Source organism: Actinia tenebrosa, unplaced genomic scaffold (assembly GCF_029948245.1).
Source record: "Actinia tenebrosa isolate PJP-AT-01 unplaced genomic scaffold, QUT_ActTen_1.0 PGA_scaffold8__29_contigs__length_14323225, whole genome shotgun sequence".
Classification (NCBI taxonomy): domain Eukaryota; kingdom Metazoa; phylum Cnidaria; class Anthozoa; order Actiniaria; family Actiniidae; genus Actinia; species Actinia tenebrosa.
The window spans coordinates 5,382,156-5,408,258 of record NW_028292585.1 but is presented as its reverse complement, the minus strand read 5'-3'; the positions used below and the strand labels follow the sequence as shown (position 1 = coordinate 5,408,258).

Genomic DNA, 26,103 nt, shown 5'->3' with positions numbered 1-26,103 from the left:
CACTTTATGCAAATGCAGATGAAGAGTCTAGATGTCACCTAAAGCTCCCCGTCCCCGCCTTCCGTGAATTCTACTCTAAAGTATACCTTCGGGAGAACACAATTTTGCAACTTCAGAAAAAAGTTATATCATCACTAAACGTTTTTTTCTTACCTTTTGTTCTTGATAAAGACGGTAGACAACTCGCTGTAACCGGGCTGCTTAGCATCAAACAGTGACTTTAATATACATTTATACTGCTATTGATTCTAAATATAATACCTGTACCAAACCACTTAAAATATTACTGAATAGGGTCGCAATTCTTATTCCCCACCGATATTTAAAGTTTTAAAGTTCGAAAAAACTGTGAATTTGAAAAAAAATCTCGTTCTTTTGATTTTATGCGCACTTCAGTGATGATAAAGCACTAGTTGTAAAGCTGTGCAATGGATTCGCTGGCTCAGAATCCACAGGAAACCCGTCAAAACCGCGGGAAAATGTTTCAGATCTATTTTATATCATAAATTTTCCTTTTCTTTTCTTTTCTTTTCTTTCCTTTTCTTTTTTTTTTTTTATTTTTTTATTTTCTTTTTTTCTTTTTCTTTTTCTTTTGACATCATTAATGTAAAAATATCAAAAGAATATCTAATGCTATCATTATTTTCCCAGATTTCAGTGAACGAGTTTATCAACCTTTTCGATATTGCACGCGCGTCACGCGACTGGCGTTACAATAGTAACAATAATAGTAAAAAAAAAAAAAATTCAATTAATTCTAATTCCAAAATAGCATATATTTTTTTATACCTTATCTAACTTCTAGCAGCTCGTTCTTCAGTCTCCTCGAAGCATTGGGCCTCCTGTGTTACAATTATCACATGACCGTCTGTATTGTTTTTTTTTTCCAGCAGTGTGTGTGTGACTCAGCGAAAACAGACAAAATATAATCATCAAAATGATGGAGTCTGCATGGAGCATAGGTTTTGCGTTAGTTGCACTCCTTTCAGTTCTACTTCTGGGTTTTATTGGCTTTGTTATTCATATCTATGTTTTACATCGAAAGTACAGTCATCTACCTGGTCCTCCACGTCCAAGGTTAGTTTATATAATTCAAAAAACTTTCATCTAAAACTTCCATTAGAGCGGTTTTCGTATGAGTGGAAAACGATACGGCAAATTCATCTTTGTACTGTAGTTAACTGCAAGTTTTGTGTGTGTTCATGATACCCTCTCCCGGGCTACTATAGGTATACATGGGAATGACGTGAATGTAATTCATATTTGTTATATGGTGCAGCTGACCACAACAAATTACACTATAAATAATAAAAGAAGTATAGTTGTCTCTAATAAATACGAGTGAATACCATAGTCCATGAAATAGCACAAAAACTAAAATAGCACTAAACACATCTATTTCTTTTGTTTTTGATTGTTTCATTGGTGCTTTTTTGTACTAATTAGTTAGTACTAGAATACAAACACTAAAAGTGTGCAACATAAATATCACTAAATAGTGTTATTTTATGCTAATTATATTGTTTTCTTTCGTTTGATTAGTGCTATTTACTGCTAAATAGTGATAACTATTGCACACATTTAGTGATTGTATTGGTATATGGAGTAATTGAGGTCTTCTTTTCCAGCTTTTTCTATGGTCATTTACCAATCGTGAAGAAAGAGGTTCAGGAAGGAAGGACACTGGTCGAATTGTTTCAAAAGTGGTACAGTATTTTATTGATTCGAAATTTTCATTACCAAATAAAAAAGACTTAAAAACCAAGGTCAAGGTCACAATATTTGTTCCATTGAAGAGAAGTTATATTTTTGGTTTTTGTATGATAGTTGATCCCCTCTGTAGAAGAAGGGGTGTATACCTTGATAGGCACCTTAGGGCTAAGGTTATTAGCAAGGGCGGATCCAGGGGGGGCAAAGGGGGGCTGAAGCCCCCTTTCAGCAGAAAAAGCAAAACAAAAAATAACTGAAGAATTAGATGCTTTTTTTATTGTTTTCCGTTGTGTTGATGGAATAAACTTAATTAGCACCCCCCAACCCCCCCGCCTAAAATTTTGGCTGGATCCGCCCATGATTAGACATTATATTTAACCACAGCAGTGCTATGTTTATCTCTACCCCAGTACCCTGTCAATTACTCTGCATGCTTGAAGCGACTCTGGGAAACCAGAGTCTAGAACCTAGTACTGTTAACTAAATTTGCATTTGAATTTGTTTTTGGGCACACAGTAATGGTCTCAAATAAATCAATAGATAAATCATGATGGACACTGTTGACACTGTTTTCATGATGAATGAAGAAATGGAATGAATGGATGGATGGATGGATGGATGGATGGATGCACAGAAGGATGGACAAATGAATAGATGTATGATTGGATGAATGAATGAAAGTTTTGACAAATGTGTTTTAATCTTCTGTAGGTCTTTAGAATATGATGGACTATATCTGATTTGGTTTTTCTGGCACCCAAGAGTTGTAGCATATCATAAGGATGTTATCAAGGTATATTGATGATTTATTAGTAACGCATTGACATAATACTGTATTGCAACAGGGGAAAATCTAGGGGAGGGTTGCACGCAGCCCCTCCTATGCAAGCTGATAGACTACTGTGTTTTTATTAATGATGATAATGATATAATAATTATTATTATTATAAATTATAACTGATTTTCATTACATTTTAATAAGGATGTGATAATAAAATACAATCTACCCAAGCAAAAGTCATTACAGAAGATGTTGTCAGACATGTTTGGTGCTAGATTCATGAAGAACGGGTTGGTATCCATAACGAATCATGAAGAATGGAAAAAGAAGAGAAATGCTGCCAATCCAGCATTTTATCGATCGTAAGTTATGGTTTTTTGTTTTTTTTCGTTTAAAAATAAGGAAAGAACTGGTAAATGGAATGAAATCACCAAACATTTCACCACATGATGTGGTGTGCCATTGCAATGGCTGACATGCACTGCTTCGGCACTATCTTTCACTGTGTAGTTCACGCCTGGGGTTGCAAGTTCTATTTTCTGCTATGCCACATGTGAGTTAAGTTTGTTGGATGTGTTGTTGTCTCCCTCGTTGTATTCTAGGGTTTTTCTCTGAGTTGTTCCATTTTTCTCCCTATATAGAAATCAACAGATAATAATAATAATAATAATAATAATAATAACAACAAGATTTATATAGTGCCTTAATCCTTTTAGTCCAAAGGCGCTGTTTACAATAAAAAAATATATATATATAAGGAAGTGAGAAATATATGTACATATAAATTAAAAGAAGTATCTAAAAAAAAGTGTATAAAAAAATAAATGATAATAATAATAACATTTTCATTTATAAATTGAAAATATATGTTTTAAGTTTTTTCTTGAAAAGTTCTAAATTATCAACAGATTGTAAATGTTGTGGAAGATTGTTCCATAGTCTTGGGCCAACTACACTAAACGCCCTATCACATGAGAGATGAGCGTGGTAAATAATGAAGGTAGTAGGTCGAGTGCATGTGGAGCAAACCTCATGGAATAGCCCCTCCCAGGGAGTGAGGGTCGTAAAATATAAGTTTATTAGTATATATGTATTGATTGCTTTTCGTTGTCATATCATTTATTATGTTGCCATGGCAATGTTTGGTTCACAGCCACCTTAAAACCTTGGTCAGTGATTACAACAAAAGCTGTGACAAGTTTCTCACAAAGATTGGTGGAATGGCTGATGGGAAGACACAGGTCAGAATGTTGGATTATTTTCACCGCGTCACACTGGATGTTATTGGAAAGGTTAGACAACATTATAAGGTGATAGGAGTGAATAGCAAAAGAGGAGTAGGATATCCGGAGCTGGATCTTAGCAGTAGTCCATAGTTAGTGACTACTAAAAAGTGTCTCTGGGCTAGTAAAAAGAAGTAAAAACTTCTTCTAGCTCACTTTCCTTGCTCACACTTGCATCGGGTGTATTATATTCTTCTCCTCAAGCAATTTCCGGCTCAAATTGATAAAGAACAGCCATACTTCCATAGCGAAATTCGGCTGATTCAACTCCAGCTATCCAACATGTTCCACTATCTGACTTCATCACACCTCATTCATCCCAAGCCATCAAATTCATGTTATTCCACAGGGAGCCCAGCTTAAGTCATTTTGCAACTTTGACGGACGATATCACCTCAAAAAACGCATTTCATGGAATTTTCATTTCAATTTTCAAAATCAACAAGGTTTGATGTACATTTTTAGCTATGATGTGTCTGGTACCTCAGAGTCCCTTTAAGTAATTTGTATCAATAAGCTGTAATACTAAGGGTAGGGTACTCAACTTGTAAATTCTCAGATCTGCTAGCCCAAGGGCCAGTGTTGTATTAAAAAGTTCAGGTCGAGCAGTGAAGATCTCTAGAACTCTTAAACCTGAGACTGCAGAGGTGAGAGTTGAGTGCACTACTTGTACGCCACCCTTAAAAGGATTCCCTAATAACACTATAAATAGTAATAGAGGCATTTTTTTTCTTTCCTTTTTTTAAAATCAGGTTGCCTTTGACATGGAACTAAATTCTCTGGACGATGACCACTCCCCATTCCCGACAGCTGTTGCAAACTGTTTGAATGGAATTCTGTTCAAGTTTAGGAATCCTTTTCACAAGGTAGTATTACGAAGGCATGATGGCCTTGTCAAAGGGAAAAAAGTTCTCTTGTCTTTCCCTACAATCACTAGAATAGGGAGTTGGAAACTTATTGAGGCATATGCCTCCCCACCCCCCAAATGTTTGCTCTCGGCACCAAAATGTTATTAATTCATGCAGGATTTCTGTGGCAAAGGCTACATTGCCCCCCCCCTTGCTGCACACCTGCCTTCAACATTAACAAGGTTGCTGTGAAACACTCTATTAGCACTCCACTTACAACCCTATGCTTATCATTGATAGCCTATTTGCAGTCTGTTAACTTTGATATTTGAATCAATTCTTTATGCAGATCAACCCAAGTACATTCAAGTATCAGAGACAGGTTGCAGATGGGACAAGGCTTCTGAGAGAGACTGGTAGAAAATGTATCGAGAAGAGACAAGCAGCCATTGCAAGTGGAAAGACAATGCCAAATGATGTTCTGTCAACTATGATGAAACTAACAGGTAAAAAAATTCTGTCTGTCATGTGCTGTCAGCCAGAATGTAGTTTATTGCTTGGCATCAATCAGCTAAATGAATCGCGTGAATCTCATTACCAGCCTTCATTTAAAAGGGAAAAACTGTCTGCCATAAGTTATCAACCAGAGAGTCAATTATTTGATCAATTATTTTTGTCTTTTTCCAGAATTGCATGGTATCAGTTCTGAAGATTTGCTCGACGACTTCATAACATTCTTTATTGCAGGTTAGTTTCTTACACAGGTGCACCTTGTGTGCGCTCTGGTAATGACTTCCATGACTAAGGCCGAGGAGGAATACTCTAGGGTATAAGTATTTGGTATGCTTGTCAGAGTAAAAACATCTGTGGCTGGACAATTTTTAATACCTTTAGACGAGATGCCAAACAAAAATCATAATCAAAATCATGTTGAAACATTTGTCTGAGTATTATTCTGAGTAAAATAAGCACTAAAAAATCTAAAAAAACATTTCTAAATTAGGCACCCTGTGATTCTTCTCTGAACAGGGCAAGAAACAACAGCAAACCAGCTTTCCTTTCTTCTTCTTGAAGTTGCTCAACGCCCTGATGTACTGGAGAAGTAAGACTATATTTAGATGTTTGCTGTCCTTACAATAATAATAATTAACAAATTTCCCTCCAAGAACAAAAATAAGCCCTCTGATTCCCATCTAAAAGTTACATTGTGCAAATATACGCCCAGGGCTTAATTTCGGAGGATACTTTATGTATAACAAATACTCCGTTGCTTTTTTACACAGATTGAAGGCTGAAATCCACGAAGTGCTTGGATCACGTGATTACGTTGAGTTCGACGACCTCGCTAAGCTCGAATACATGGGACAGGTATCCATGGCAACGATATTTTATCCCTCGAAAATGTCACAGTTGTATTTATTATCTTAAAAATAGTAGTATAGGGAATGGGGGTTCCAGCGCAATCTCAACACGGGCAAGACCCGTGTCAAAAATCCACCTACGGACAATCCCCACTCCAAGTGTGGTTGGGGGCAACAGCGCAAATATGTTAGTCTATATATGGAGTGCGAAGAATGTAAAGAGTTTGCTTATGATTTCTGTGTAAAGTGCTTGAAACCCAAGTTTGTTACCCCACCACCAAATAAGTATATTTGTTGTGGTAAGAAAATGCAAATAGAAGACGACACGTCAGCACAGTGTTACGAGTGCGGTAAAAATATTCGTAATGCCGTGCCTTGTGCTACCAGGGAACAATATTATTCCAACGGAGGTCGTAAGAAGACGCCATACAAAAGAATAAAATACTTCAGAGACTGGATGAGTCACATTCAAGGTCAACGGCCGGTATATTTAGACGACGAAGTAATGGAAAGAATTATAAACCACTTAGAAGAGCCAACCCCGCAAAGTCTACGGAAAACGCTGAAAAAATTAAAACTAGGGAAATATTACAAAGCTATTCCCTATCTTTTGTCTGAAATTACCGGTAAGTCTATTCCCGAGGTTTCTGATATGAGCAGAGCCGAGTGGATGTTTTGTCGGCTGGATAAGGATATTCCTTATTACCCTGACGTAATCTACGAAATATTCCATGAAATAGACCCCAACCACCCCCTGTTAGGATGGATTCCGAGGCGACAATAACATATTACACGTAATTCATACGATGAATTTATATTACGCGTAATAATTTGCCAAATAAGGTCATGCAAATAATTTATATTACGCGTAATAATTCGCCAAATAATTCATATTACGCGTAATAATTCACTGAATTTATATTACGCATAATTTCCAGACTGTCGTTCAATATGTAAATAGAATCCCGTCACGCTCTTTTCGAAGCAGATGTTTACTGAGCAAGCTTTCTTTGAAGCTCTTCTTTTGCCTCCTGGTAGATCTTTTTGCGAGATTCCTCGGAAAGATCTTTTACGACTGTTTTTTTATTCCTTATGTCCGACTTTAGTTTCTCGTACTTTTCCTCTTCAGCTAAGATAAGCGAGAATTCTACGTCGTCTATCTTTCTGTCACGCAAAGCCTTTGAGACGAGGTCAGTGATAGTATTTACTTTAGCCCTTGACAGAGCTATTGTCGTGTCATGCTTGGATATTTTGCTTGACAACTGTTTCATAATACCCGTAGCAAAAGCCGAAATGATACCACAGGTTGCCCCAACGCCGGCCAAAGGAACTCCAACGATTATTCCCGGTCCAGTAAGCGAAGTAGCAACGCCGGAGCCCGTTAACACAACAGATATGGATCCTGAAGTTATCGCAATCTTATGTAGCGTACTCCGGGCTCTGACGTATTTCTTCCTGACCTCCTCATAGTGTTTTGTCTGCCCTTCCAAGTAAGCGAGGATTAGATTTGCCTTATTCAAGCGGAAGTTCTCGGCGTTTAATTCGTTAGGTCCCTCCCTAGGTAAATCAGGATAAAGCGGAGGTGCTGATGGTATAACATCCATTATATACTAATGTACGACGCTTTTGGAAATAACATAGAGGAGCAACCACATAACAGCCACTGGAATTGGGAAGCATTTAAGAAATTGTATCCCAAAGCAGTAACCTCGAAGTTTGAAAGCAGATCTGACGGGATTTACTTCAAAGAGTATGATGACTTAGTTTACAGCAATAAGGATTTGGAAGAGGGATTGGAAAAATTACACCCAAAAACACCCGTTCATAAGCCCGTTTATAAAGCACCTAATTTTCCAAGGAATCTATTATTAACCACGGAAGATTACCCATTTTACGATGCTGAAGGTGGTGTAAACAACTTCGAAAAATTGGTAACGCATCTAGAGATTTTAGTGGGTAAGCAATCATTTAACGTAGTAGTAAGGAATATCTTTAAAGAGACGATGTTGAAGCATACGTCAGGTAAAGAGGCCAGGGAATGGTTAGCAGGACCCAACATGCGGTATTGGTCACAGCAGTTAAACTTTGCTATTTGGGCCGCCACTAAAGGTTGTGGTGTTGCCGCGGACATGTTCCACATTTCATTTATGCGGTTTCACGTTGCCTTTACGGTAAGGAGGTTGTTGAAGGAGCTTAACGTACCCCTACCGGGAGATGGGGCATTTAATCCAATGAATAACCGCTACGACTCCGCAGCCCTGGAAAGGTTAATTAATGAGTTCAAACCACAGCAAAAAGATTTTCGTTATAAGGAGGGTAAGACGCATGGGCTTGGCATTGTTTATGTTTGGGGTGCCAATGGTGAGAAGCCAGCTGACTACGGACATCAGGAATACCCAAGTAATGAGTTAGAGTTCGGTGATATGGGCGGCGATAAGGGTAATAATTCATTAATTACTAGAATTCAAACAAACTACCCCGGCACTTGGGATCCATTTGTGTTAATGAAAGGAAAAGGTTTAAGGAACCTAGCCAGGATTAACCGTAGCATTGAAGCATTCGTGTACTGCATCCTGGGAGCGCAGGTAAATACCCGCAACCCCATTGTTGGATCCCAAGGCGCTTCACAGGAAACGCAACAAGAATTCCTAACTTTATTTGAGTCTGCAATAATAGAAAATGACATATCTAAATCGGTGCAGAGATATCAATTAGCGGTGCAGCAGTCTAAAGTGCGGCTGGATTACGCTTTGTCGCCTGGTTGTTGGTTAATGCCAAGTAATTTAGTTATTAACACCAATTCCGTTGTGGGTTATAACAACAAGCTGCAGCGAGCTACTAAGGATATGAAGTTTGGGGTGAATGACGTGAACTCTGACACTCTTAGGAACATTCCTCACTTCGTAGAGAAGCCAAAAAAGTCACACGAAGCGAAGCTACCCGTAGTTAAGAAACCATCGAAGAAGGCCCATGTTATGCCTACGATACCCGAGGAATACGACCATAACTTACTAAAAGCCGGCTTAGCAGCCGCGGGTGTTGGTCTGAGTTATTATATATGGCGATGAACAACCCCTACGTAACTGGAGTAGATTGCGTTTATACGACTTACGCAGGCGAGAAAAAATACACCCAGGCATCTTGGGTTGATGTCACGGGCATGTCCGTGAATTTGAACTACTCAGGGAAGAAATTAATCCTTTGTAGCATTTGCCTTGGCTCCGCGAGTCATGCTAACATCGGGTTTCGATTTTGCGATGTTAACGGCGCACTACAGCCAATGCGCGCGAAGACGAACAACAGGGAGCCAGCACACTTTTCCGCAGAACCACCGACGAGTAGCACTGAAAATTTATCGGTTTGGACTTTACACATGGTTGCCGATTGCCATGGGGAGGTAAAGCTGCAGATACGCGTAGACGACACCGGGAGCGTTTGCATAAATAGCATAGAAGATCAGAGAAATAAGGCTTATAATCACATGACAATTAGCACTCTTACGGTGCTTAGCCTTTAAATATATGAATCCACATTTAAGCGAAATGCGTTACCTCCACTACCTAGGGTCAGAGAGTTACAACAAACATGAGTGGTTCGATGTGGGGATGTGGGCTGAAGTTGGAGGTCCTGCGTTAGTCGTTTGCACCGTTAACGTCGGTACGTTGGTAAGCGCAAACGTGGGGTTTAGGCTTGTTGATGAGAATAACGAGCCTTTAACTCCCTATCGAACTTCCTCGAGCAATAGGAGAGTAGCTCACTTTTCGATGGAGCCAAACAAGTTTAGCGGTGAAAACCTAACACCAGTTACGTTTCACGTGGTAGTTAACTGTAAGTATGCTAAGCTGCAGGTGTTTCCTGACGACGTTACCAGCGACGGATCAAACTTTGGTTATGTAGTGATAAATGGTGTGTATAAAAACGACGATGCCGCCTGGAACCACAAACCCATTAGCACCATGAGCGTGCTGCCGTTAGTCCCGCATTATCGAGGCGGCGCGAATACTATCTTTACTTATCCCAAGCCGAGAACGCCTCGGGTACCCGACAAGGATAAGCCCCCAGTAACGTACCCAGATAAGATTAACCCTGAATCTTCTTCAGGAGTACCACTCCAATAGCGACGACCAAGATCCAAACGTTATTCCCCACGAACTTTAGCAGTTCTCCGCCGGTCCTAAGTGCCAAGGAAACAACCGAACCCAGCAGCCCAGGAAGACCGGCTGCCATCTTTTTTCCCAAGTCCGCCAGCCCATTGCCTAATTTCTTTACGCCTGCGCCTGTAGCCTTAAGCGCGGATAGGATAACTCCTACTACGCTTGAAATAGCGACCGCAAACGCCAGCGGAACGCCATACTTCAAAAGGGCTCTTTTTACCTTTTCCTTGGTGGTACGCCCCAGCTCCTTTTCCAGGTTTTCCTTTTGCGCCCGCAATTCCGCAAGGTGTACCTGAAGGGTTTCTGATTCCCTTTGAGCTGCTTCCCTTTCTTCCTCGGTACGAGTTTGGTCCTCGATTACTTCTTGCTGCCGCTCTATTTGCCCCTCCAGGTCTTCGATGGCCTGATCTCTTTGCCGGATTTGTTCTTCCTTAGTGTTGATTTCGGCAACCAACTGCCGCCGTTCCTCTAAAGAGCCGGTTATGATGATATGCAAGTTTTTAGCTTCCTCTTTTGTCAGGTCTAGCTCCTGTGAGGCGAGGTCGAAAGCCCTTTGGGCTTGGTCTCTATCGCGTAGGGCATTGTCTCTTTGTCCTCTAATTTCTATTATTCTTTGGGTTTTGTCGTTAAGTTCTCTCTTTTGAGCATCGAGAAGTAGTCGGTTTTGCCTCATGTATTCTGCCTCCCTTTCTTCCAACGTTTCTTGCAGTTCCTCGACGCGTTTTTCTAACGCAACCCTTTCATTTATGTTTTCCAATCTTTCTAACATGCTTCTAGTGGCACGCTGGAAGCCTTTTAATCTTGCTACGTCACCCCTAACTTCACCATTGTCGTCGAAAAGGGGCTGCGGTTTTGTCCAGCGGTCTTTATCAGGAAATCTCAGGTCTTGAACGCTTATGAGGACTTTGTTTCCGCGTTCTGTGAGCCTTACGTCGTCAGCATCGAAGTGGGAATAGCGCTGCGTTAGCTCTTGCGTTGCCCACTCTACAGTTTCCCGCGCGGCTGCCTCAGGCTGCTCTATGTTTTGAAGCTCCAAGTACTCAGGGACGGGGCTGCCGTGGTTTTTTGATTGCCACATGCGATTCAAGGCGGCCTTGAAGCTTTTCCATCTACTACCATACTTGTCTTCTAGAGCCATGTCGTAGATTAGGGGGTCGGTTTCCGCGCCTTTAGTCCATGCGTCGTATTCTTCGTCGTTAATGTCGACTTGACCTTCTTCGGTGGTAGGGTCGAGATCCGTTCCTTCTACTTCCATTATATATGATAAGCTCAAAGTTAAACCCCAACGTATTACCTAAGCAGGTTGGCGGACTGAAAGCAGAACGCACCTTTCACCGGGTTACATTCACGCCTTCTAGCGCTAAGCCAGGGGAAACGCTGTACGTAGGCGTGCCCCGCCTAACGGATAACCTAGTATTGGTTCCTGGTACCCTGGCGCTAAGGTTTAACCTAGCAATACAGCCAGATACCGCAGACGCGCGTTACGTCGTCAATAATGCAGGTAGAAACCTTGTTTCCAAAATGCGTGTAAAGTTCGCCGGGGAATCCCTCTTGGACTTAAACAGGTATGATTTGTATACCACGTACAAAGACTTATGGTTGACTGCATTTGACCGCGCGCAAAGGATAGAGCAGGGAATCGCCAGTGATGCTATACGCAAGGTAAGAAGCGCAACCGACAGCGCCTCGGGAGAAGACGAAATAAAGACGGCTTATGGTACTAAATATGTCGTTCCTTTGGACTTTGAAGTTATTACGAACCACGGTGCATACTACCCAAGGCAGCTAAGCGAGCTACAGTTCGAAGTAACCCTAGCAGATACTACGAACATTCTGCAGGGAAAAGATGTAAGTTCCTCAGCCGTCCACCCATACTCCGTTACTAACTTAGAGCTGCAGTATGAAACGGTATACAGCGAAGACTTAGCCCGTAGCGCCGGTATGGAATACAGCTCCGGGAAGGCTTTCCTTTACGATCACGTCGTGATGTACAAGACGTTCAGCTTTACAAATAACGTCGAAGAGGTCATCAACCAAAGCATTAACCTTCCCAGGCGTAGCCTTACAGGGATAATGTTGTTGTTCGCAAAGACATACACGGCAGGATTGCGCGACTCTGAGGCATTCTTTAATCCTAACATTACCAACGTAGGTGTTAGCATCAACGGAGTGCCTAATAAGGTTTACTCACAAGGGATAAAGCCCGCGGATATGTACCGGGAAGTCGCACGTAAGTTTGGCGACCAAATTGACCCAAAGAAATTCTTTAAGGATAAGTATGCGCTGTGGATCGACATGCGCACGACGAACGACGAAGACCTACATGGACAGGGATTGCGGCTGGTAAATACCCAGGACGGCATTACGTTGGAGATCAAGCGCACCAAAGACGCCAGCGACACTACTAAGATAAATGCATACATTTTCGTAGTCTCAGACGCGCAGCTAAGCGTGGAAATGAATCAGCTAAAAAGTGTTGCGTACTAGGATGATTGAGGATAAAAATATCCCTTACGTATAATATGCTCCGCGTATTCGAAAACAACGAAACTAAACTGCAATGCCTAGTGCAAAGCGACAAGCTGTACTTTAAGGCGAAAGAGGTAGCAAAGGCATTAGGTTACGCAGACACCAAAGATGCTATTAAAGTCCACGTGCGGGATAAGCATAAGAAGAGGCTTAGCGAATTTAGAATAGAGGTGAATCGCCTCCCTTCTGGTTCACACCCACAATCCCTGTACGTGACGGAATCTGGTTTGTATCAGTTAATATTTAGCTCCAAGCTACCGACAGCAGAGGCATTTCAAGATTGGGTCTTCGAGGATGTCCTACCTACGTTAAGGAAGACGGGGAAATACTCGTTGGATGGTCCAAATAAGTTGACCTTCAAGATCGAGGATGAGTTCGACTTACATAAGAAGGTCATCGATAAGATACGCAGGTTTTACCCTACGCTGATATTAGCGCCTGGACTCGGGGAATTGCAAGATACCACCAGTAAAAGGATAAAGTGCTGGCAAAAGGGCTACCAGGCAGGTCAACCCGACATCCTAATTCTTAACTCCCATAAGAAATACAATGGGTTCTGTCTGGAACTGAAGACGCCAAAGGGTAACGGCGTATTGTCCGACAAACAAAAAGCGGTATTGACGCAATATGAAATGAATGGATACTTAACGATGGTAAGCAACGATTACGATCTGATCTGCAGGGAAATCGACCGTTACGTCGACGGCATTCGCATACCTTGCCCTTGGTGTGTTAAGGCTTTCAAGTCGCAGGAGACGCTACAAACGCACCGAAAGATATTTCATAAATATAATGATAGTTGAACAAACTCACTGGCGCGAATTAATACAAGGCATTTCATACGAAATAAAAAATTACGTCGTCTTCGAGGACATTAACCGTTTAAGGTTGGTCCTCTTAGACGGCAGCCAAGAGTACAGTTTATGGGCTCCTGACTGCGTACGGTACGTACTGCAAGGCGAAGAGTACACTCACATACGTAGCTATGGTAAAGTCAACGGTCGATGGAAGTTCGACGTTGAAAGAAAGGTGGAGGCTAATCCATTGTGTGATTAGTCGTCCTCATAGGCTTCTAGGTATTGGTCTGCTACGTCGGACCTCATTTTTTCCGACATGAAATCGATCGATATCGTAATCAAGGCTCCTCCTGCGAACGCTGTGACGTAAGGTAACATCATATATTAGACCATTCTTTTCGTATTGCAAGGTAATGGTCTAAAGGCTTGGGACCTTCGTACAGGCAACACCAAATATGTTGACCGCTGCGTTGACAACCACATTTATCGCAGATGCCGTCCCAGTGTTCTCGGTTCTCCCATCTTACTCCTTCGTAGTCGTCAAAGCATACGAAATCTTGGTCTATTTCTTTTTTACGCAGCACTAAAGCCCGGCTGGTTTCGAGGGGGCAACATCGCTCTGCTAAATCGCCGTGGGTTTCACAGACAACTTCTTCGAGGTGGTAACGCCGGCAGCGGTATTTATGCCAGTTTTCTTCGAAGAGGGGTTCATCGCATCGGCGGCAATGGCCTTTAAGGCAGACTCTATGCTCGCGGTGATATCGTAGGGCCTGTACGGTGGACAATTCCTTACCGCAGTCGCCACAAACAGTGCTGATGGTCTTTTGACAGACTTTCTTGGAAAGGTGGTATTGCAGCCGCTGCTTGCTACTAAAAGCTCTATCACATTGCACGCACTTCATTATATATACCTTATTTTTTATTGTTAAATTGTTAAACCCTGTAAGGGGTTTTAGGATAGGGTCTATTATTTCTTGTTATTTTGTTAAGCCCCCATTAAGAGATGAGGTATCATTCTTTCTCATCGTTGAAACCAGCAAAAAGATAATCATGTTAACCATTCTTCGATCGTGATGATTTAACAAAATAACAATAAAAAATAGACCCTTGCTTGAGACCTCTTTGCAGCATTTAACAAAATAACAATAAAAAAGAAAGACCTATGCTAATTCCTCTTGCTGGGGCTTAGTAAGATCTTCTTTGCGACCTCTTACTCTTCTCGAGCGTCGTCTAAAGTCCTTCGTGCTTTAGTATCCGCGGGACACCAATGTCCAACGAAGTCTTCTTCAGAGAATACCTTATTACAGTGACGGCAGGTGTATTTTTTACGCGGTTTGGGTATCGGTGTTTTGGGAGGGATTATGCAGTCAGCAGGTAGTTCGCACGTAATGCAGTCCATATATCTATGGGGGATATCGAATGAAGTCCTTAATGGACTCCTTAGCCCACGTCGCCATTGTCAAAAGCGCACCAAACCGTTCCGCGCGCTTCAGACCACACATTTCATCGTACAATTCCTGTACACGCTCTTTTAACCGGTCTATCTCTTCCCTTTGCATTTCTATGGTGTCTCTTTTATCTTTTGCGTCAGCGGCAATCCTTCTTACTACTTCCACTGGGTCCATTGTATATATAATGGATCCGAATCATATTCCCTGCAATGCTCTGATAGTAGGACCCACCGGCTGCGGAAAGACCCAGTTCATCGTGGAGCAGCTATTAGGACCCTTTAGATACCGCTTTGACTACATAGTGCTGCTTTGTCCCACCTACGTGAATAACCGCACCTGGGAAGGCATAGGAGTGAAAGATGACGACTTCTTCGTAGATATCTTAGATCCTAACGAGTTATCCAGCCATTTGAAGTTCTGGCACAAGCAATTCCCTAAAGATACACAGACGCTCCTCATATTGGATGACATTGCCTGTGGGGACGACGTAAAAAGGCGCACCTCCGAATTAGTGAAGCTCGCCTTTAGCGGCAGACATGACAACATTAGCGTTTGGTTGCTTTCCCAGCAGCTTACCAGCGTCTCTAAGCCCTTTAGGGAAAACATAGGCTCTCTCGTAGTATTTTATACTCCGAGCAAGTCTGACCTGGAAACCATCTTAAGCGACTACGGCGGTGAGATAAGCAAGGAACAGTTGTATGAATACATGCGGCATTTAAAAACGCATCAACATTCCAAGATGATCTTCTCTTTGAGGTTTCCGTATGACGTTAACATATATGGACATTGAGCAGCTCATAGATGAAGTCCCCACACAGTTAGATGAAAGTAACCTCAAGGAACAACTTAACATTCTTGTGTCTTCTGGGAAGTGCAAGGAAATGATAGGTAAGGAACTCACCCATGAGCAGGTTAATAAGCTGTCAGAAGAGGAGGTTAAGAAGTTCCATAAGAGGTACGAGGCCGCCCTCGCAAGTAAGACCACGGACGCCGTAGCAGACTCCGCTATCCGACTTGCCACTAAATTGCTTGGACTTGCACTGCCCATAGACGACGTGGAGCAACTACAGAAGGACATAAGAGATGACTATGTCATCGCCCAAGAACTTAAGATAACCTGTGGGTGGTTGTCTTTGAAGTGCGGTAAGTTAATGGCAGTCGCCTCTGCGGCTTTGCACGTAGCTCAGCACGTCGACTTGAAGGAGGTACTAGGTTCCTTCGGAACATCTTGGAAGGACTTCAAAAAGGACAGAGAAGTTGAAAAGGTCTTTCAGGCAGCACTTGCTGAGGTACCTGATCAAGTCGCCTCAAGTACTTAGTCAAGTCGTTGTCAAGTCACCTCATGTACTTAGTCAAGTCGTTGTCAAGTCATTCTCAAGTACCTAGTCAAGTCGTTGTCAAGTCGTCATCAAGTTACTTGTCAAGTCCTTCAAGCCCCTTAATATAAGATGAGTGACACCGAAGAACAACCAGAAAAGGCTCCCGTAGAAGATACCAAGATTACCAAGGCTAAATCTCCGGGCAGAGTCGCTGCCGGTAAGAAGCTCGCGGAGATGAACAGGAAGAACAAAGCAAAGAAAAAAGAAAAGGTGGAGGAAAAAGAAGAGGAATCCTTCATTAATCCTGGGTACGTCATCGGCGCGTTAGGAGTCGTTATAGCAGCAGGCAGCCTTTACTTACAATGGCGGGCTACGAAGCCAGAAGTAAAGTGGGAGGCCGTGCATGTGCCGCCAACATATCACGCACCTGTGGAGGTTAGAAAAAGTAAGATCCCTGAAATGGAGTAGATTTATCACCCGTGGCAACCTAGATTTTCCTTCTCGCTTTGTAATATAATGTCGACCGCGTTATTGAAAACTGTTGAAGAAGCAGCTATCATTACTTCCATCGTTGCGGGTATTGGTTGGGTAGGTAAGAAAGTGCTCAAAGAAGACTTTACTGAAGACCCAAGCAAGAGCTTCGCTAATTTTGCTAAGATGACCGCTGCCGTTGGCGGGGCTATCATGGTAAAGGATTACCTACGGAAGGAAAAGTACCTACCTAATGTATAATGGTTAGCTTAGTCGCAGGTGGAGTCATTGCAGCTTTAGCATTTACAGGGGCTAATTATGGTGGTCAATATTTGGATAGATTAGTTAGAGGCGACAAAAGCGGTGCCGCCGAAAGAAAAAGGCACGACTTAGCGCTGGAGAAATATCAGCGGGACGTGGCGGCTTGGAATAAAAAAAGACAAGCCTACAGGGATTGGTTGGATAAGAATTACCAAGACAAGATGCAGGCGGATAAGAACTTCGAAAACACAGACTACGCCTTCAAACTTTATGCGCAAGCGCACCCCACAGTGGTGTTAAAGAAGCCTGACTTTAAGAATTACTACCAGCCTTCTAAGAAACAAAAAAATAGTGAGTTGGTCTTCGTGGGAGTTGCAGGGCTGGCGGGAGGCGTGGCCTTGGCGTATCTAATATAATGATCGTCTTTTTGGAAAGCGACAAGAATAACTTTACCACTTGTCTGAATCCTCCCATCCGCGCGGAAAGGGTTCGGTTGGTTAGTTGCTCTTTGTACAATTCTTGGTATAATTTAATTAATGGCTTTGTCATCGGAACTTCCGGCACCAAACCAAAAATACCAGATTCCCATTACACCCCAATAACACTGGCTAAGGAGCTAGCGAAGCATGGATATACTCTTACCACAGGATTGCCCCATGAAATGACATTCAAGAAAAATAATGGGAGCGCCAATCTAAAGGACAGTTCATTGGTAGAACTCCTGGGCCTTACTAGTACCACGATAAATAGCGGCAGTACATATGATGTGAAATGGAAAGTCGCATCCTCTTACGAAGTCTATTGCGACTTGGTTCATAGTTACAACAATGGAGAAAAGTCTTCTCTTATGTCCAAGTTTCTGCCCCAAGGTAATCCATTTGACCCAGTAGAATACACTCCCATTTCTTTGAGCTATGACTTGTCTAATTTGGTAGAAAGCATAAACATCACCATTAAAGTGGACGGAAAGACGGTGGATTTTAACGGACGTAAGATCAATCTTGTTTTGGAATTCATATAATGGGCCGCGTAGAGGACAAACTTAAAAGGATTTACTATGGGCCGGAAGGCTATTGGAGAGGAGCGTCGGCCATCAAGAAACTCGCGACCGCGGCCAGGGTATCAGACGAAACAGCTAAGAACTGGTTGAAAAAACAAACCCTCTGGCAGGTTTATCTTCCCGTGCCTAAGTACATTCCCAGGCCCAGCTTCACCGTAAATACCCCCAATGAAGTTCATCAGGCGGATTTGCTTTTCTTGCCGCACGATAAGGTGAGAAAGAAGACCTATAGGTACGCTTTGACCGTAGTCGATATCGCAAGCAGATACAAGGACGCCGAACCTATAACCAGTAAGGATTCTGGGGAAGTCGCAGAAGCCCTAGGTAGGATTTATAAGCGCGTCTTGAAATGGCCTAAGCTGCTGCAAGTGGATGCGGGGACGGAGTTTATGGGCGTGGTTACCAAGACCCTGAAAGACCACGACACTAAGATTAGAAGAGCTAAAGCAGAGTACCACAGGGGTCAGAGCATCGTCGAAAGATTCAATAAGACCTTGGCCGAGCGTCTCTTTGGGTACCAGTATTGGAAAGAGCTGGAAGATCCCTCCAAACGCAACAGGGAATGGACTCAGAGGCTCCCCCAGGTCATCGCGGCTTTGAACAACGAGGCGGCCAGGGCTACGGGAATGAAACCCAGGGATGCCATAAAAAAGAAACACGTGGAACACAAGTCCTTCATCAGAAGTTCGAGGGCGGTCTTCCCCCATGAAAAGAAATTAGGTAATGTCACGGTTCGATATCTCTACGAGCCGGGTGAATTAGAAGGAGGATCCAAAAGAGCTACGGATCCTAATTGGTCTTTGGAAACTTACCAGATCCGAAGTGCGATAGCTAAGAAGGGTCAGCCCATCTTGTATTATCTTCATGATGGTCCCACGCGTGGGTTCGTCAAAGAAGAACTGCTTATCGTGTGATGTCCGAATGCTATCGTATGCACTCCGTCATCACACATCCATCGCTTACCGTCAAATGCAGACAGTGACACCTTCTCCTGCGTGACGTTATGTATCTGATGACCATAGCTGCGCAGGCTGTTCATCTTATGCCGCTGTTCCTTGCGTGTTCGTAATACGTTGAGGTAGGACTCGTGCGTAATGTCCTTCTTAACCACATACTTTTTTACGCCTTTAGCTTTCTTTTCTACGCCGTCTAACTTTAGCACGCTGTACATCTTTGGTTTCAGACCCACGTATTCCACGATGGGTTTTCCTAACATTTCGTCTTTCATCTTCCCAATTACCTTCTTATTCTTCGCAGAGTAAAGGAAGTGCTCCTTCGGGTAACCGCTGGTGTCGTACTCGTCTATGTCGGGGAGGCAGTCTTTGTAAACGTCTTCCGTTTGCACTTCTAGAATTAGGGAGTCGGTGTCTGTGTACAGGAGGCGACAGCGGTCTCCGTACTTTGGCTTAAGCTTATCGTAGTAGAACTCGTACATAAGCAGCTTCGATAGATCCAGCACCGTAAAGCCTGTGTAAACGGGCTTGTTTAGTAAGAGGTTTGCCCTTTTCATGTGAATCACGTAGAAGTTCAGCATTTCTACGTATCTAACGAAGCCTGGCTGTGACACGTATGCTTCTGCTTCCTCTTTGGTGCTGACTATTTTTACGCTTACGCGCTTGCGGATGTTCTCCATTGTCTTTCCGAACACGCTGTTGTTCATCAGTTTGAAGAAATTTTTCTCGAAGTCATTTTTCGCTGCGGTACGCTTTTGCGTGTTAAAGTCAATGTAGGGGCGCATCCAGGGTTCCTGCGTGAATTTTAGGACTCTGTGGATCTTCTCTACGCGCATTCCGTGTCGCACGTAGAACTGCAGGTTGCGGTAATGTACCACATACTTCTTCTTATCCATCAGGTTCATAGTTAGTTTCCTGTACGGTTTGTAACCAGGGCACATTTGCTTTTGCAGCGGACTTAGCTGCTTAAATGGTATCTCTATCGCTTCTGGTGCTAAGGGGAACTCATTGTGTTCGTCGTGCAGGTGCTCTGGGTACTCCAGATCCACTTCTAAGACGTAACCCTTGTCTTCCTCCTTTCCTACCTGCATGTAGAAGTCTATCGGCTTCACTGGATCCCATTCGAAGTCTCTCACAGGTAGGTACTGTGACATTGCCCAACCATAAAGGTTATTCGCATCCAGGTAGTAAATGTATGTGGTTGGTTTCTCTGGGTCGTGCTCTACTAAGGGGTTGTTTGCGCGGGCGTAACGTCGGCTGGGTCCGCATACGCCGCCGCGGATACCGTCTTCCATAAAGCGGTACATGTCGTATTCCGTTAGGAGATCCAACTGCGCATTTGTCTTCTTTAACAAAGCACTCCAGCTGAGCCCAGGAGCCGTGTAGAAATTAGCGGGATCCAATCCGTAATATTCCATAGCCATCTTTCTGAAGCTTTGGAAAACATCTGCAAGCAGCACTACGTCAGACCTTAGGTAGATGTCGTGGTAGTCCCCCATGTTCTCACAGGAGTACTTTTCCCACACGTCTAACGCATGCTGGTACTCCTCATCCTTTATACCAGACTCGTTTAGGGTGCTGTAGAAGCGATCTTTGGGTGGTAGGGACTCTTTGAATCGATCCCAGGAGTCCATGTATTCGTATGGGTAGACTCCTTTCCTTTCCGCGCCGTATTGACTGGAAATGGGAAAGTTGGTGTTATACTTTACGAGGTTTGCTAAGGAGTCCGCCATAAACTGCTGCGAATCTAAGAACTTTAGCTTACCCACAGTTACGGACATGTAGCGCTCTTTGTTGTTGGGTATGCATTTGACGTCGGAGCCGTCTGTTCCTTGTAGTAGCAAATGGGAGTCGTAACCGCGGAGGTTGTGAAAGAACACCGGAATCTCCATGTCTGGATTTACTTTGAAGTTTATATTGCATTTCCAATGAGCCGCTCCTCTGTATTTACCCGTGATGTGGCAGTGATCCCTAACCTTATCCACATAGAAATCCTCGACAAATGCTTTGTGGCAGTGAATGCAGTGCGTGGAGGGCTTTCCCGGCTTCTCACCTTTCTTAGCATACTTCCCGCATTTAAAATGAGCTTCTCCTAGATACTTTCCATCTTCATCCCACGCTTTCTTGGCTCGTCTTCCAAACTGAAGAAGCGTATGTTGGCAAATGTGGCATTTTTTTGCCTTGTTAAAAGCCTCCTGGTTCTCTTTGGTAAATTCCATCTTCTTTGGACGTCTTAATTGTTCTCTAATCTCTCCCTCCTCTTCTCGCAATGCTTCTAGAAACTCATTAGCTGCGTTCTTACCTCGGTAAATCACAGGAGGGTTTGCTTTACCGTCTGATCTGACTACTATGTAACCAAAGGAGCAGATCTCGTGTAATCCTACCTTATTCGTGGCGCCACGTTTCTGCTCTTCCTTAGTTATCAACGCTTCGAAGTCTGCATATATCACGTAAGGCACTTGCATCTGCTTTTGATGGTCTGCGTATGAAAGCTCTTTGTTGGTGGGCATCTGGATCCGTTGCGCCACTTCTTCGACTCCGCGGCAGATCTCATCGTGTTTCTTTAGGGCATTTAAGGATGTAAATGACAGCAAGCAGCAGTCGCAGAAGTACTTTTTGACTTTGTGCTTAGTATGTCTGTAGAATAGTCTGCTAATGTGTTTAACCCATGAGTAGTGTCCGCCGTGGTAGAATAAATGTACGCGCTCTCCTTTACTTTTTGACAGAACTAACGGTACTATCGTCTGCTCTCTGACTCCGTAAACGTTAATTGCTAGATCGTTTATTTCCTCAAATATGGGGATGTCTATCAACTGCATGGGAAATTCCACACCATCCCACTCTAAATCGTCTGTGGGATACTTACTTGTCCTACAGGGATCCTTCTCTGCTGGATACAGTGCAGACCTGATTGCCCACATAAAGCATCGATTGTCTTCATTCTTCACGTTTACAATAGCCTTCTTCCTTTCTACCCACGTTGGTAGCGGTACGTAACTCCCCCCTCGTATGGGTACGTACCTGGCCATACTTATCTCTATTCCTTCAACCTCCTCTACTGTCCAACCCGATCCTTCTTTCGTGTAGTTAGACAGCGACTCCATTATTGCTTCTAAGGCTTCACTGAGTGACCTATCCAGATTCGTGGATTCTAATATCACTAACGACTTTGATCGCAACATTGCTGTCGTCATTACCTCGTCTTTTGACAAACTTACTTCTACCATTATGCTCGCTTTCAGGGCTCCTAATTCTTCTATACCTTTTCGGAGAGTCCTTTTAACCTTCCTTTCTGACTGACGCCAAAACTGTCTAACGTCAATCTCACCGTTACCGGGTATTGGCACCGTGCTGAAGTTGCTTTGGGATTCCATCTATATAATAGGAAATATTTTATACCTAATACCAAGCACTTTTTAGGTCGTCGTAGTCGTACTCACAGTCCTGACAATGCCAAAACAATTTAACCTTAGTCTCAAACTTCTTACCACATCCACAATCATAACTGCTCATACACTTCGTCTTCATTTTCAAATGCTTTTTCAAATCCGCTTCTTTCTTAAAAGTTCTCTTACATTCTTCGCACTCCATATATAGACTAACATATTTGCGCTGTTGCCCCCAACCACACTTGGAGTGGGTTGTTTCCGTAGGTGGATTTTTGACACGGGTCTTGCCCGTGTTGAGATTGCGCTGGAACCCCCATTCCCTATACTACTAAAATCTATTTCTTCTTTCGACTTCTTAGCGCGTAGAACTGTGGGATGGGATTTGTTGACGCGAAGCTACGGAACCCCGTTCGTTCCCACAATGCTATTAGCCACGAAGTTGTTACCAGTCTTTCCTTTAAAGCCCGGAAAAGTAAATTAGATGATTTTTTTTTTCTTTTTTTTTTTCTCTCTCTCTTAGGTGCTGAAAGAAGCTTTACGGCTTTACCCACCCGCGGGGGGAATCGCTCGGGAGACAAAAGAGCAAATCGTTCTTGGTGGTCACATGATTCCCGCCAATTCCCTCATTAACGTAAGTCATGTGACTCCCTTTCTCCGTAGTTGCCTAGCAATAGTTGCTTATAAAAAACTGTATCATTCCTCTCTTTTGCAGGTCAGTATCTACAGCGCCCATCATCACCCAGATCATTTTGAAGACCCCGAGAAATTTGATCCCGATCGATGGAACAAAGAGAATGCTGACAAAATGTAGGTATTGCGAGAACCCGGCGCTTTCTTGTGCGCACGCGACAACATCTTTGATTGATGGTAAATCTTGAGCCCAGAGTCCCCCAGCTTATTGGTCAGCTAGTTGACTCTGGCTACGAGATTGATGGATGGTTGGTAACTATTGTCGACATCTTGGGGGTAACAACAAAGAAAACTGATGACAAATCTTTTTTCAAATACCTTCATGGCCGCGCTAATGTAACGTGCAAATGAAAACTTTGGAACACTGGTTATGGGAAGCTTGTGCAACTAGCTCGCCGCGCTCTTCGCCGCTATGGACGTGGGTTCAACACTACTGGGACCCTTAATGGGAACCACCCCTTGTGATCATATGTGTGTTGAGTTGCTGTTGGTTTCATCTAGGTTCTCTGGAAATAGACCTTTCCCGAGTTTGATTGAGTGACAAATGTTCATTTTGAGCGTTGGGCATAACATTTGACATATTCAACTGTCATGTTTTTTTAGTGATCGGTTTTCATACTTGCCGTTCTCCTTGGGCCCGAGAAACTGCATTGGACAAGTCTTTGCTCAGGTGATAGTCATTTAGATTGGTAGTTATCAGTAATGGTTCTATCTGATGGTGATCATGACGATGATCAAGGTGATGATGATGACGATGATGACGATGATGATGATTGTGATGACGGTGATGATAAAGGTTATTTTAAAATGACTTTGGTGATGGTGATAACGATGATGATGGGGTGATGAAATTATGGTGACGATGATGTTTATAATGATGATGATGATGGCGATGATGATGGTGATAACGATGATAAAGGTTATTAATGACGGTGATGGTGATAACTATGATGATGGTGATAACTATGATGATGCTGCGGTTGATGTTGATCATGAGGGTTATTACCACAATAACGTATGTCGATGTCATTTTCAGTTTGAATCCAAAGTGCTGCTGGCCCGACTTCTAAAGAATTTCAAAATCACACTAATCCCAGGTCAAACACGAACTATTAAGGAACAAGGGACGCTACAGCCAAGAGACGGGGTCGTATGTACTTTGGAACAACGACGCTAAAGATCGCTAAATCAGAAAACCGACACCCTTTCCTCACTCGATTAATTCGCACGGCTATGAAATATAGAGTCAATCTCATATGACTATGGAAACGGTACAGTCGTGCTGTGACCGTGACCGTGACAATCACGCCAACACGCTTCCCCTCACTTGATTAATTCGCACGGCTATGAAATATAGAGACAATCTCATGTGGCAGTCAATCCGACGGTACAGTCGCACAGCGACAGCGGTGACCGTGACAATCACGCAAACACACTTCCCCTCACTTGATTAATTCGCAGGGCTATCAAATATAGAGACAATCTCATGTGGCAGTCAATCCGACGGTACAGTCGCACAGCGACGGCGGTGACCGTGGCCGAGTCAGTCATTTTCATTGGCTGCGTAGTGCTTTCGTGCGCTGTGATTGGTCAAAAAATGCCATTAATTCGGGAGCCGTTTCTATTATATTCTATGCACATATTTTAGCAATAATTACTCGATTTGCTTTTTAGTACACAATCGTGTTTGTTTTTAGCACAAAATGTAGCATTTCTTTATATTTGAATACACCATTTTATCAAGGTTGCGTGCGCATCCAAATTTAAGGAACTTGACAGGCCACGATTCCAGAACACGAGCTATATAATGAGTATTATCGTGCATTGCTATGACAGTGTTTTGTTGTTTTTTTTTTCGTTTTTGATAAGAATTCATAAAATTGATTATTCTCTTTAAATAAAAAACTGGCTTCTCAATTTTACTGAATTAGCGTTTTTCAGTTTTGTGGCCCGTCAAGTTGGATGTGCACGCAACCTTGAGAAAACGATCTCTTAATAAATTTACCGAGTTCTATATCAAAAATGTTTGGCTGCCTAAATATGATTTTTTTTTATTTACCGAAATTCTGAACACTTTAATTGGAGGCATAGAAAACGAAGGGGAAATATTAGAGAGTTTTAGATTGACTTTTATTTTCTTTCCGCAAGCGGCAAACGTGACCACGTTTTCATAGTTTTCGTGTATTTTACTTTACCATTTACAAACCTTCTCACCAAGCGCAAATACTCTTTTGTTTTTCTACTTTGGACTTTTTTGCGATTCTTTTTCAGTAATTTAAAAGAATTTTTTACTGGTCAACTGACGTTTCACGTTTGCCGTGAACGTAAATCTAAAACTCTCTATTAATGCAGATAACATGATCAAAATCTTAATTTCACGCCTGCCTTTATGATGAAACCTTTGTCCTTTTCGTAGATAGTTTGGAATCATTTCTAAGAGGTATAACTAAAAACAGATATTAGGCCCCAGATGTTAGGCGCGATTTTAGCACATTATAAATATTTCTTTCTGTGTTTTAAATTTCAGCCGTTTGATATCCCCTCTTGTTAGAATATCGTTTTCGTGTCCAGTTTATCCCTCGTTCATTCAAGTATTCATTAGTTTTTCCAATACACCGGAATTATTTTTTTGAGATTTTTTTTAAAAATCTCACTTTAATTTCAGTCCTGATTTTATTCAGACGGTTCAAGTTAATGCGGAGCATATAAACTCAAAAACTATGCAGTCCAATATATAAAACTACTCGTATACGTACTATTATCACCTTGACTTTAATCTTGATATCATTCTTAAATCTTTTAATTTTCCCCTAAAAACGTAGTTAACGTAAACGCTTTGTTCAAGGTGCTAATATGTTTTTCTTTCCTTGACGTTTTTGACCTAGAAAAATTTCTTTTACAACTTGTTTTTCTTTGTTGGGGTTAGAGAATTCTTGAGATCGTACAGTACACAGAGAATCCTGATCGTTTTCTAAATGGAGGATAAAAATTATATTTTCATACACAACGGGAAACTCGAAAACAAAAGAGAAAAGTTCTGTAGCAA

General features: G+C 42.5%; 1 protein-coding gene across 1 annotated transcript; it reads left to right on the top strand.

Moving 5' to 3' along the window:
- The first annotated feature begins 877 nt into the window (after positions 1-877).
- LOC116302235 (cholesterol 24-hydroxylase) lies at positions 878-25,080 on the top strand. Its single transcript, XM_031711465.2, has 14 exons — positions 878-1,077; positions 1,629-1,706; positions 2,422-2,503; positions 2,693-2,853; positions 3,645-3,783; positions 4,527-4,640; positions 4,972-5,128; positions 5,310-5,369; positions 5,652-5,724; positions 5,906-5,990; positions 22,888-22,998; positions 23,080-23,174; positions 23,661-23,727; positions 24,094-25,080. The coding sequence occupies exons 1-14, from the start codon at positions 938-940 to the stop codon at positions 24,232-24,234; spliced, it is 1,503 nt and encodes a 500-aa protein (XP_031567325.1). The 5' UTR covers positions 878-937; the 3' UTR covers positions 24,235-25,080.
- The last annotated feature ends 1,023 nt before the right edge of the window (positions 25,081-26,103 follow it).

Coding starts and splice junctions, on each gene's coding strand:
- LOC116302235 (XM_031711465.2), top strand. CDS start 938: ATGATGGAGTCTGCATGGAGCATAGGTTTTGCGTTAGTTGCACTCCTT. Junction 5,129..5,309: donor AACTATGATGAAACTAACAG/GTAAAAAAATTC, acceptor GTCTTTTTCCAG/AATTGCATGGTATCAGTTCT. Junction 5,991..22,887: donor AGCTCGAATACATGGGACAG/GTATCCATGGCA, acceptor TCTCTCTCTTAG/GTGCTGAAAGAAGCTTTACG.